Below are 12986 nucleotides of genomic sequence, written 5' to 3' on the forward strand. Positions count from 1 at the left end.
AGAACATGTGGCGGGCAGCATGTGTATCAGCCTGGAGCATGGGGAGAGGAAGCCCTGCTGAAAGAACTCAGACAACGTTCATATGATTGATTGCCTGATTAGCTGAAAGAGACAGGGGTCTTCAGCTCAGCTTCTCTGATTTACAGCAGGAGTTGACAAGCCGTGGCCCAGGACCCAAATCTGGCCCACTGCCTATATTTGTACAGCCTATGAGCTAAGAATGGATTTTACATTTTTTAAATAGTTGGGAAAATAACTCAAAAAGAGAATATTTCACGACGTGAAAATTACATGAAATTCAAATTTCAGCACACATAAATAAAGTGTTACAGGAATACAACTACATTTGTTCGTTTTCGCGTAGTGTTTGGCTGATGTTTTGCTTTAAGAGCAGAGTTGAGTAGCTACAGCAGAAACTGTTTGGCTCATAAAACCTAAATATTTCATAGGTAGCCCTTTTAAAACGTCTGCTGACCCCTCCTTTATAGAACTATCGAATCTATTTTGCAGAGAAAACAAATCAGAATCTATCATATAATTGAAGATCATTAGTGAAGAAGTATTGATTTATTATACATCAAGAAAAACTGGTATTCTTAAGGGATGGTCCTCGTAGTATTTCAAAAGTCATGATGTAGTAAGAGGTTCAGATAATCTGAGTATCTCCCTGGTTTCAGTGATGTGAAATATAGAATCTGCTGGGTGGAGATACTTCCTGGAGAACGGGCAGGAGGGCTAGATTGGACAGGAGGAGAAGGAAGGTGTCTGAGGTAGCAGAAACAAGTACACCAGAACTTGACTATAAAGCTGTCTTGGCATTTTGTGTAAATGTTTTGTTTGTTTTTGACAGCCAGTGGTTGGTGCTGTCTTCTAAACGGCTCCCCCGTTGTAGCCTGTGAACTCTGTACCTCTACAGGAGAATTCTGAGCTGGCACAGAGCCCTGTCTGTGTTCCACTGCTGCCCTCAGGAAACCGGGGGTGGGGATTCTGGAAAAGCCTTCCCTGCTGAGTCACCGTCTAAAAATACACCAGGCAAAGCCTTGTCAAATACATGAGAAGTTCCCAAGAAAATGTCAGAAAGACAACCAGCAGACACCTTGCAGGAGTGGCACTCTCCTGATGTCCCTGCATCACAGTCCGCACATGGTCTTAATCAGAATCCAGGGTCTCCTGTTTGACTGGGGCCTCTCCCTCACCCTACTTGCAATAGGTCTGCCCAAGCTCTTCAATTCTACTGTCCAGATGTCATAAAAATCCCTCTAAACCTCTCCCTGACTTTCCTTTCCAGATTTCAGAAGGACATCGTCTTTTGCAAGATTCTGCCCGGCCTCCTGCCCCCAGGGTTCTATTCTTCGATGCACTGTCCCTGGCCTGCACAACTCCAACACTCAGAGCCCACCAAGAAAATGAACGTAGAAAACAAAGAATTTAAAATGAGAAAAACAACATAGATGATACATCAAAAAACAGAATATTTTGAAGAGAAACAATAATAAGAGAGACAAACTAATAGGTAGTTTAATCAAGAGAAACTAAGCAAAAATATCCAACCTTAGAACAGAAAGGGTTCATAACTACAGATACAGTATAGATATTTTAAAGTTATAATCAAAAACACAATTAGCTATATATTCATCTTAGAACACTGAAAGCCAGAGAAAGCTGCTGATTCATTTCACCAGGAAAATGAGGGTGCTTTGCCTGGCTAACTCCTCATTCTTGTTTATTGTGTCTCAGGTTAAATGTCATTTTCTTGGGGACCTCCTTAAGTCCACCAGACCATGTCAAAAGCCCCCTGTTCTAAATTCTCATAGTATCATCTATTTTTAATTTTTAGCACTTAACATAATGGAAGTTATACAGTTATTTTTTTAAATTTTTTTATTCAATGTCTGTGCCCCATTAGAAATGGGCTGACTCAGATATCATTGTTATAGTCTAAATTTACTGCATTTTCCCTCAATTTGTTTGTTCCTCCAACCCAGTGAAACATTCTTAAGTGATATTTTAAAATCAAGGCCTAAGAGCAAGTCAGGAGCCAGGTGGCTTCTGAGTTCAAGCCCTGCTCCATCAGAGATTAGCAAAGGCCCCTTAGATGGCTCTGCCCTCCTCCCCTTGAAGCATTCATCTTATAATGCAGAATGTCTATGTGTTTCTCACAGAAATATAGGTATTGAAAATGTATTGGCTTTGTGGCTGGTTGATATCCAGCCCATTAGAGACTGGGCAAAGAGATTTTTAAATTCATATTTATATGTTCAAGGGGAGCCAGACACACCTGCACTAGAATCTATCAGATTAGAGCTCCTTTGTTTTTCTTCATTCTAGTGAGGCAATTTGAGGGATCTTGTGGTGGAACTGCAATATACCAATTGAGAAGATCTAGATGAGTCCCCACAAGAGTCATGTGGACCCAAGATTCAGTCTTAGGAGGAGCCTGAAGAGCCCTCCGTATTTATGATGGATGTATAAATGCTACCCCTCAGTTCTGGCAGTGGAGATGTGTGATCACTTTCTTCCTTCCAGCCCTAAATATTTCAGAGGAATCAAAGACCCTGACTCCGCCAGCCAAGCTGATTTTATAGATGCATGAGCTCAAGCCTAGGGCAGGTATTTGGTAAACCCACAAATCACCTCTGCTTTTCCTGGCTGACTGTTTGCATTGCTTTAGCAGCAACCCACCTGTATCTTTTGATCAACTCAAAGCTAATTAAAAACATAAGAAGAAAACTGGATATAAAGGTGGCGAGCTTAATTGAACAAGTACCTGATAATGAAATGCAATTTATGGTGCTGCTGAAACCTTCTTAAATTTGATGCCTATAACCTGCTATAATTCCAACAACAACTCCACCCATTGAATTCCTGTTAAAATACAGCGCCCTTGGTAAATTAACCTATTACATGCGAGGTCAGCAAAGACACATAAGGGTGGCCCAAACTAAGACAGTGCTGTGAGAATGGAAACAGATGAGTCTTAGAGAGTTCTTCAGAGGGAGAATAGACAACTTTGGGGATTGGAGTGATAGGTGAGGAAGAGGTGAGCAGTGAGACTGTCAACAGAGCATGACACTCAGCCATTCACCATTTTCCCAGAATCAGCCCTGGGCCCCAGTCTTAAATAACCTTATTTCAATCCTTGGAAACTGGATAGCATTCAGGACCTTCTTACTAAATCTTGGTTAATGGGCTGTTGATTTAGAAAGAACAATGGCTCTTTCTTGCCAGCAGGACAAGCACACACAGGCCACCAGGACAAATATTGCATAATAGGTAGCGAGTGTGCATTGTCAGAGATGGGGGTGTACTAGCTGAGTATGGCAGAGAAGAAAACTTCGACTAGGTGGCAGGAGGAGGTGGGGTGGGAGAGGAATGGTGGGGAGAAATGCCCTACACCCCATATGCCCCAAACAGGGCTGTGCAACTTCGACTCGAGAACACCAGGTTGCCAAGCTGTCAGTATGTACTCCTTCCATAAGGGCTCAGAACTAAGTTCAGAATTGGACAGTACAGTGGTCTCCCAAACTAATAAGTCCTGGTTTGGGCCACTTCAGGAAAGCTGAGAAAGACCATCGGAGCCCTCAGTTCTAGATATGGCTCATTCTCCACCACACCGAATCTGTTGTACAGCCAGCTCAGCTCTTCCGTGATCTTCATGTGCCCCGAAGGGTGGCCCTGGAGCTAGGTCCCATCTTTCTCCCCTACTCTGCACTTCTCCTTCCCCTATATCCTAAACATCTCTTGACTCTGCCCAGTAAGCTTATGTTCTAGTTCACGTCATCTCTCAGGTACTTGATTATCATACTCTCCTACCTGTGCTCCCAGATTCGGAATTATGAGCAAAACAAAAGGCTCTTTCTGTTGCAAGCCAGGGCTCTTGGGAGTGTCTGTGTGAGTCCCAGCGCTCAAGTGGAAGAGAGAGGTCCCCTTGCCCACCTGAGGCAGAGGGGAGGGCAAGGTGAGGACAGCGTACCTGTCAAAAGAGGGCCGCTCCCCAGCGTCAAAAGCATCTCTGAGCTGCTTCACTAGATTGTCCTGCCCAGGCAGTCGGAAGATGCCTTCTTCATTCAGGCCGTGCTCAAGGATGAACTCTGCACACTTCTCCACCAGGATGGGCACCAAGTGGGGGCCAAACTTCTGCTCATAGGCCACGGTCTCATCCAAACGCTGGCCGAACACGGCTGGGAAGAGAAAAACAGGACCTGACCATGATCCTGACTTCCGCTGGATGAACGGACAGGTCAAAATGCTTTGCCTATTTCTCAATCTTTTGTGTTGCCTATGACCTCAAAGGTTTTAAGGAAATGATACTAAACAAAATAGAGGAAACAAATCACCCATAGTATTTCCTAGGGCTATAAATTTGGGGTTAGAAATTGGGGCAGTCTCTGTCAGTCGTTTTCTATTGACACACATTTTTACATATTTAAAATAACAACTCACTTTTATTGAGAAATTATGTGCTAGGAATTATGCTAAGCACTTTGCATACCTTTTCTCATTTAATCTTGACAGCAACCCCATGAAGCGGTAGTATTGTTATACCACCTTACTGTTAAAGACATTGAGCCTTAGAGGAACTGATGAACTTGCCGAGGTCAGGTGCCAGGACATGGTACAGTCAGAATTCAAGCCCGGGCAGTAAACACAACAGAATGTGCTCTTAACCACAGCAGCAAGCAGGCCATTTAGAATTCTGCTTGTGTCATATAGTATTAAAGCACAACATTCTATCATATGGATGTCTCATAGTATATTAAACCATTGCTCCATGGTTGTTTACTATGTTTTATTATTATTAACATGGCCACGGAGATCATATTCATTCACCTAGCAGAGTCCATGGGTTGTGTGTAGTGTAATGTATTATTTCTAATTAATCGCTTAATTAATTATTTGACATTTGGATGTATGAACATAGGCTTTTCATTCTTTTAAACTATTTCCTTAGGGTAAATTCCCACATGTAGAATTACTAGGTCAAATGGTTTGAACATTTTTATCACTCGATGGTATGCAAATTGCTTCTCAAAAATATTTTTTTTCTGAATTACGCTGCCTCCAGCAAAGCATGTGCGATCCAGCTCCACCCCAGTCCCATCGGCACGTGGCTCTGTACTTTCACCGCCCCAGCAGTGTAGCAAGTAGCAAGGTTAGTTTACAAGTCAGGACAGTCACTGGCTACCCATTGTTTTCCCAACAGACCCCCATGCCCTTTGTGTCCTGAAGGTTCATAAGATAGGTCCTGGCTTCAGCTCTTCAGCCTGAGTTTCCCTCTGTCATAATTAGGGTTCTGCTTCACCAACTACTTCTATTAATGGATGCTGGTTTCCAAAGCTCTTTGATTTTCCCACGATTCTCTTTCTCTCTGGTTGGTCCCCTAGATCTAGTCTCTAAATAATGTGGATTCCACCTGCGAAGTGCTGTAATGAGTTCCTGAGTCTTCCATGTCTTTTCCACCCCCACCCACTGTCCTACGCCAGGCTGGACTCCTCTCCCTCCTATGGCTGTGTTTCTTCTAACATGTTCAAAGCTCTCCTGCCACTGTCCTCTCTAAACCACTGATCTACCTGAGCACATTCCTCTATTTTTAATAGTCATCCACTTCTTCCCCAATTGCCACAGCATTTTTCAAATTACTCCTCAAAGTCCCAGGCGACTCCTCTGCAGCCCCTCCCTCATCACATCACATACTGAGAGGTTAGGGCATCAGACCTAGGAGGAGCTGAGCAGGTGGATCTCTGCTTTCCCTACTCCCAACCAGACCTGCTGGGCTGTTATCTATTCTACTTGTATTTCAGTGAGACTGATTAAATATTTTTGTGAGTACAGTCTGAGAGATGGTGGTGGCATTCAGCTTGACCCCTATCGACCTTTCTGGCTGGACTTCCTGCTATGCCCCCAAAGGCACCTTGCCCTGGTGTTCCCAAAGCCCACAGTGCTCTCAAGTCTTTGTGCCCTTGGATGGTCTCTTCTCACTGCCCATTCAGTTCATTTCTCCCCTCCCCGTCTACTGGATTTCTATTTGTCTTCCTTGGCTTAAAAGCAAATATTGTCACCTCTGCAGAGCCTTCCCTGACCCCAGGCCGAGAGACTCTGTCCCAACTCTGTGTACCTGTATTCTTCTCAAATACCCCAATCCCTTTCCACACTGCTATAATTATTTGTATGTCCCTGTACCCTCTGCACACCTGTAGGCTCCCTGATGCTGGAAACATGAGGATGGTCTCTTTTAATCTCCAGGGTTTAGCATAGGACCTGGTAGATAGTCAACAAATTTTGTTAAATTACTTAATGAATTAATTCATCTTTACATGATTAATGATAATTTTGGCATTTCTTTAGTTTAAACACTAGTAGAAATATCCTCGGTAGATGAATTCGGCTTTAGATCAACACTTATTGAGTGCTCCGCTACATGCTGGCAGCAGGCCATGTGGAATGAACTATAGAGACAAGGGAATGTAAGACGTGGTTCTTATGTTCATTCAGTTTATCACTGACTTATGAAAATGAAAAGACTCCATGCAAGATAATGAGACACAATTAGAGAATGTCAACCCAATATGGAATTAGGTTCCCATTTGTCTGTGAAAGGAGCTGGATAGATGTTTTCACCAAATTGGAGGGAAATTATTCAAATGATCTAACTTAAAGCATAGATCACATGATATTTGTAAAATTCCCTTTGAGGGGTCCAGAGAGGGACACTTCAAAATGAGAGGCAGATGTATTTTGGAGCAGCTGAAAATTGGGCTCAAGGGGGCCCACTGGACCTCATAGAGAAAGATCCTAAACATGATGTGACAGTGTACACAGAGACATCAGAGCTGTCAAATGAGAGCTCCATTTCTGAGGTCCCCAGGCAGATGCTCCACTTTGCAGGTAATCTAGAATCAAGCTCCTCCTTATACTCCTCTGCATAGACAGTTCTCTAACTTTTCTCCTTCTCTAAGTCTATCAGCCTTGGTGTTCATTCTCTATTCCTCTCATACTCCACAATCAGTCATTTCAATGTCAGTGTCACCATTTCCCAACACTCCTTTTCTTTCCATCAACTCCACTCTGCCTATTTCCACTACCCTCTCCACACCTTCATCAGGCCACCATGAGCTTTGAGGGAACACAGTATACTATATCATGGAAATTTGTATTTCCAATCTCTAAGACCTTGGTTCCAAATCTTCACCACTTCCCTTGAGCTCGCCACCCATTCCCTCTTCTTTCTGTCTCAGTGGGTGACCTTATCTCCTCTTTTCTCTTCTCCCTCCAAATTGGGGGTATCACGAGTGAATGCCCTCATTTCCAGTTCCTGCCTTTCTTACCCTTCCTCCTGTTTGGGAAAACAGGACCCTGTGCTTTCCACTAAGATGATGCTTACTTGAACTGTGGGTTCCATCTCTTTTCACCTCTTCCAGGACTTCACTCCCTTTTTGTATTTTAATTTTTCTCTTTCAATTGAAAAAACCTACATGAGTCTAAGTCTTTACCAATTTATTAAAGACTAATCTCCTACTCCAGGTCTCACACAAGCAACATTCGCTTTTCTTCTTTTCACCAGTATACTCATCAATAAATGTGTCTACTTCTTGAAAGAATCGTCCACTCTCACAGCCCTTACTTCTTCCCTTAGCATTCACTTCTCTACCTCTCACCTCACGCCAATTTGGTTTCATCCGCCTGCATCTTTCCACACAATCTGCTCAGGAAAATTTTTAGTGCCTTCCTTATGAGCAAATCTGGCCTGTGTTAATTTCTCACTCTTTTGGTCTTCACTGATGACTCTGAAAGTGTTGATTCTTCTTCCTCCTCGAGACTTTCTTCTTATGTGACTATAAAACCATCCGCTTTCATTTTTAATTCCCATCTCCATGCGGGCTCTTTTGGAGTCTCCTTTCCTGTGCCCCCTTCTTCCACTTGCTCCTTCAGTGTGTCATTTCCTGGCATTCCAACTCAGACGTCCTCCCACTCTAGAAATCCACATATGTGATCAAGATCTCTCTCTCTCTCTCTCTCTCTCTCTCTCTCTCTCTCTCTTCCTCCCTCCCTCTATCTCATCTCATCTCTATCTCCGTTATTTCTTTCTCTTCCTCTCTCTTCTATTCTATGAGTCCCATATCTAATGGCAGTGCTTGCAGTGTCTTCTCCAATCTCGCTTCATCCCATCCCCAATATCCGCAAATCACTGCTTCTCCTATAGCCTTTCTCGCAGGCAATAGTATTTAGTCAAACACCAGGCACTTTCCTAGGCACTGGGAATACAAAGCCATTAACACAAAGTATCTGCACTAGACTAATCCAATTAGCAAAAATGCGTGTTCGATGTATCTTCAACACCCCTCTTTTCCTCTGGTACATTCTAAAATACACCTTAAACTATCTCTCTTCTCTATTCTCACTGTTACTTTCAAAATTACTGTAATGATTTCTTTTGCAACTGTTTCTTGAAAATGTCTTCCACTGGAATTCATAAATTATTCTGCAAATATAGACTGATCATCTGCTGTGGGCCAGCCACTTTGGTAGCTGGAAATAATGATAGAAAGAATCAAAAATTCTGAAGTGAATGCCCTTCCTCTTCCTCCCCACCTGGAACCTGATCTTCCTGGAACCTGAGTTTAGATGTCTTCATCTCAGAGGAACCTGGTCACTCTCTCCTCAGCGTTCATAGAGCTCCCTGTATATACTTCTATTCTATGACTTTTCATGTAGTTTTCTGATCATTTATTTACACATCCCTCTCTTCCACTGGCCTGTGGGCTGCTCAAAGGCAGACAGACTGTCTGGCTCACCACATATTTTTATCTCCTGGCGCAGAGCCTGGCACAGGATGGACCAGTCCTCAATGAGCTGTTACTACCTGCAGTCTCCCATTCCTCCTGCTCTCAGCCTCTTCTCGCTTGAATGCACTCTAACCGGCATTTCTTCAAACTCACACTTGTCAAGATCAATGGCCTATTTTACATTTTTAAATCTTAGGGTCATATTCTCGGTCTTCAGCTTAATCGCTCTATCAGCAACAGATGACACAGCAAATCACTCCCTGAGAAACTCTTTCACATGGCTTTTGGTCCACTTATCTCATTTCACACCAGCTGAAGGAGCACACAAGCTGCTCCTTCTCAGCCTCCTCTGATGATTCCTCCTTTTCACTCTGTTCTCTAAATGTCAAAGTGTCCCAGGCCTTCCTTTCCTCATCTGTATGTACTTCATAATCTTCATGGCTTTAAATATCACCCATATGGTCAAGACTTTGAACTTTACATCTCCAGCCTAGAAATCAGTCAAAGCTATTCCCTTCAATAAAACATAACCACTGCCGGCTCTAGAAATATCAGGACCAATAGCATCCTTATTATCTTTAGTTTGGCTAGAACAGGCTTCATCACTCTTCGTCTCAAGTCATGCATGAAGAATTTGGACTTTAAAACATCCCTGGAATCCCAGAGAACCCATTCCGACTTCTATTTACTTCTGACTTCTGGGCCTGATTGCCAGCCACCCTTTGATCCTGCTTGGACATGAATAGCCTAGCTATGGAGAAATAGATGAACCGAGATAGCCCAATGAAACTAAGGAAGGGGCCAGTGAAGGAAGAAGACAGCAGACAGACGGTGGGGTGGGAGGTACTCGAAGCCCATTCTCCACTCCAGGAACATGAGGAGCAGACACCCAGCTTCCCTTTCTGCGCCGTGCCCTCCCAGGTGGTACTTGCCCCTTTAGGGAGCTCCCGCCTCACTGATCTCCCCGCCCTCTGCCGCCACCCACTCACACAGGACTGCTCAGCATGTTGGACCACGTGACATTAACAGAGGCATTTCCGTCTTAACAGTATAAATTTTAATTAATTAGCTAATTATAATATGTAATATAATAATTGTAATTATTAACAAATTTAATTAAGCTAACTTTATGACAAATTGCCCGAAAGCTTTCGTGTGTGCTCTCATTTAGTCCTCATAAGAACCTAGGAAGTAGATATTACTGTTCCATTTTACAGATGAGAAAACTGAGACTCAGATTAGGCATTCAACAAAGGTCATATTTGCCCCATGATTCTAAATTCAGTGCTTTAACCCTTTTTGTTTAAAGTTGGTGGAAGAAAACTGTCTAGGAGAAAATTTAGACATCATCAAGCCTCAGGGGGAGCGAGAAAGGGGTGGAGAGCTGCCCAGCCTCTGCTCACAGGCCATCCTCCAGCCTTTACTTCTCAAGCCCCCAAAACAAACAAAAAAACCCAGAACACTGGATTAGTTGGGGGAAATAAAAATGGGAAGATTAGCTGTCACCTCCTTTCTAACCTAGTCCCTATACGATCATCACTTAAACACCCCTGGACTCAGGATAAGAGACCCTCTCTACCTTGCCTCAAGTCCAGCCCAGGGCACCAGGAGAGCCCGCCCCGCCCCCTCCCCACCTGGCCCTGTCTCCAAGCACTAGTACCTGCTTCCCGGTGGTTCGGATCCAGGAGCATCCCCAACCCTGACAGAAGAGGGAAGGGGAGCTGGGCAAAGAGTCTTTTAGTGGAAGAATTGAATCACAAAATAAGGAAGAAATACCTTTCTTTTGGAGCTTGGGGGTTTTCCTCCTGAAATTCCAGCAAAATATCTGTGCTAGGGTGGGAAAGCCACAGCCCAGTTCCCACTGCGGCATCCTGGGAATACGAGGCAGGCAAAGGCGAGGAATCGCAGCCTCTGCTGGGCCAGCCTGAAGCTTATCCTCCTCCCCAGGCTGGAAGGACCATCCTCTCTTGCTTCCAGACCAGCACATGCTTGTAAATACTGCTCAGGTTCTGACTCCAGCACGGAAACTCTGGGATCTGTCAGCACCTGCCCCAGGCCCTCCCTTCCTCCTTCCCACACCACTTCCCCTCCCCACTCACCTTTACACACATGACTCTTGGCTTTTAAAGAGTGAACATAAAGCTGTCAGGGCCCACAATAAAAATAAGTGCCTCCTTTTACTTAGCAGCTAATTGTCAACTGCCATTCAAGGGATACTATGGAGGTGGGTTAAAAAAAAGTCCCCCACACAAGCCCTTACCAGCACTGCCCCATATATCAAAGCATCTGGCAGGAACACAGCATTTCACTTAGCGTTGATGAAGCCAGCCCACCCTCCCCTGTAAATGCTTTCAGAATTGCAGGTGGCTCAGTCAGGCCTTCAAGTGAATGGTCTTGGACGTGGGTTGCTGGATAAACTGAGATGACTTCCCCCCTCCCGTTGAGATGATTTAGCATATAGTGCAGCAACCCTACCAGACAGGCCCAGGAGACTTGAAATGGACTCTTGGCATCACTGGAGTGGGGGCTGGGGTGGGGTGGGCGGGTTGCTGATAGGCAGGAGCAGGGAGGATTGCCAGGAAGGGCCCTGGGCAGTGAGTGTGAGGCTGCCAACCAAGTGTTCATCCTTCCATTCACTCACAGGCCGGAAATGGGAGATTCGACTTTGACACCACATTCTCCTTTCTTACGGAAATTTACTCCCATGTCCCGGAACGTTACCTCTGAAACGTTGCACAAGTTGATTTACTTCTCTCCAGCCCCACCACCATCACCCACTTCCAAGAACCTTAGAATGAAGACCAACTTCCTTAACAAGGCTATCTCCACTGTTAGTGCCTTCCTTTCAATTCAGAGCCCGTTCTTGTTTTAGTCACAGGACCTTTGCACATGCTATTTCTCTGACTGAGACACTTCTTCTTCCCCTTTCTCTGCCTAGTTAGCCTCCATTGGCCCTTCAGATTTAAGCTTAATCATCATTAGTTTGGGGCTTCCCTGAACTTCTTGATAAACACAATTCCCCTCCGCCCCATATGGTATCATGTATTTTTCCTTGTGGTACTTTTCAGAGTTATAATTTTATGGTTTTCTTTGGGTTTCTAAAAATTAATTTGTGTCTTTTACTATACTGTGAGCTCCCTGAAAGAAAAGACTGTCTTTTTTTCTCTCTTTTCTCTCCCTCTCTCTTTCTCAATATTGTACCCCTACTGCTAGCACAGTGCTTAACATATGACACATGCTTAAGGAGTATTTGTTGAGTAAATGAATAAATCTGTATCTGTTTGGTGTTAGGATCTGGGGCGGGGAGGGGAATAAGAGCGTTAACGAAAATAAGTAAAAATCATCCCTCTTAATGTCCAGTTTAGCTAGAAAGAAAGAACCAGAACACATGGAATAACAATGAATCACAGAGAGAGCACACTCCCACAAGCTGAGCTGTGCAGATTACGCAATCATGCTCTGAGGGAAAGAAAGAACTTTAAAAATGAGAGGAAGCAAAGGAACCCTAAGCATTTAACAATTCAGTATTTATACATTCTATGCCTCATGTTGGTAAACACACAAAGACTCTTGACACATGGGACCTAACCCAAGGTCTGACAATCTGGTTGGGCACGATTCAGTGCAGTGCTTATGTACCCAGCAATGGCCTGAGCAAAACCTCAGAGGGCCAGCTTCCAGAGAAAGAGGGCGAAGCAGGTCCCTACTGAGTGACAATCTGCATTGTGGACTGCCTGCTCCCTGAGACTGGAACAGAGACCAGGTTTCAATGTGCGGATCCAGGGATGGCAGAGCCCTCTTACTAAAAGGAAGAGGTGGTTTAGAGAAAATGGGCAGCTGCTGAGTCTTGGAAAGTCACCGGAAGTAGAGGTGTGATCTTCTCTCTTCCCGTTCCTCCTACTTAAATCAAGAAAACCTGAAATGCATCCAGAATTTCTGGGGAAGGGGCTGCACTCTAAGGTGTGATATTGTGATTTATAATAAAAATATATATATTTGGTCTTTGACTCCCTTCCTGGCACAGAGCTCCTAAAAATCTTGGAATTTCCTGTATGAGAGCTATAAAGGTATCTTTTTATCTTTTGGCAAGCACCTAAGAATGGGGGCTGGTTGCCAGTGGAACCAGTCATGTCATTAGAGGGTTGAAACCTTCAGTCCCACCCTCCAAACTCAGAACTTGGGAGAGAAGAAAGGGGCTGGGAG

General features: G+C 44.2%; 1 protein-coding gene across 1 annotated transcript in view; it reads right to left on the reverse strand.

Annotated features, from left to right (window-relative positions):
• ARHGAP25 (Rho GTPase activating protein 25) overlaps positions 1-12986 on the reverse strand; it is a 46946-nt gene that overhangs the window by 17966 nt on the left and 15994 nt on the right. Inside the window, exons 5-6 of the mRNA XM_011365624.2 lie at positions 3937-4181; positions 909-1017 (exon numbers count right to left, since the gene is read on the reverse strand). Of these exons, the coding sequence (XP_011363926.1) occupies positions 909-1017; positions 3937-4181 (354 nt within the window). The remainder of the gene's footprint in view (positions 1-908; positions 1018-3936; positions 4182-12986) is intronic.

This window comes from Pteropus vampyrus, unplaced genomic scaffold, assembly GCF_000151845.1.
Source record: "Pteropus vampyrus isolate Shadow unplaced genomic scaffold, Pvam_2.0 Scaffold113, whole genome shotgun sequence".
Taxonomy (NCBI): domain Eukaryota; kingdom Metazoa; phylum Chordata; class Mammalia; order Chiroptera; family Pteropodidae; genus Pteropus; species Pteropus vampyrus.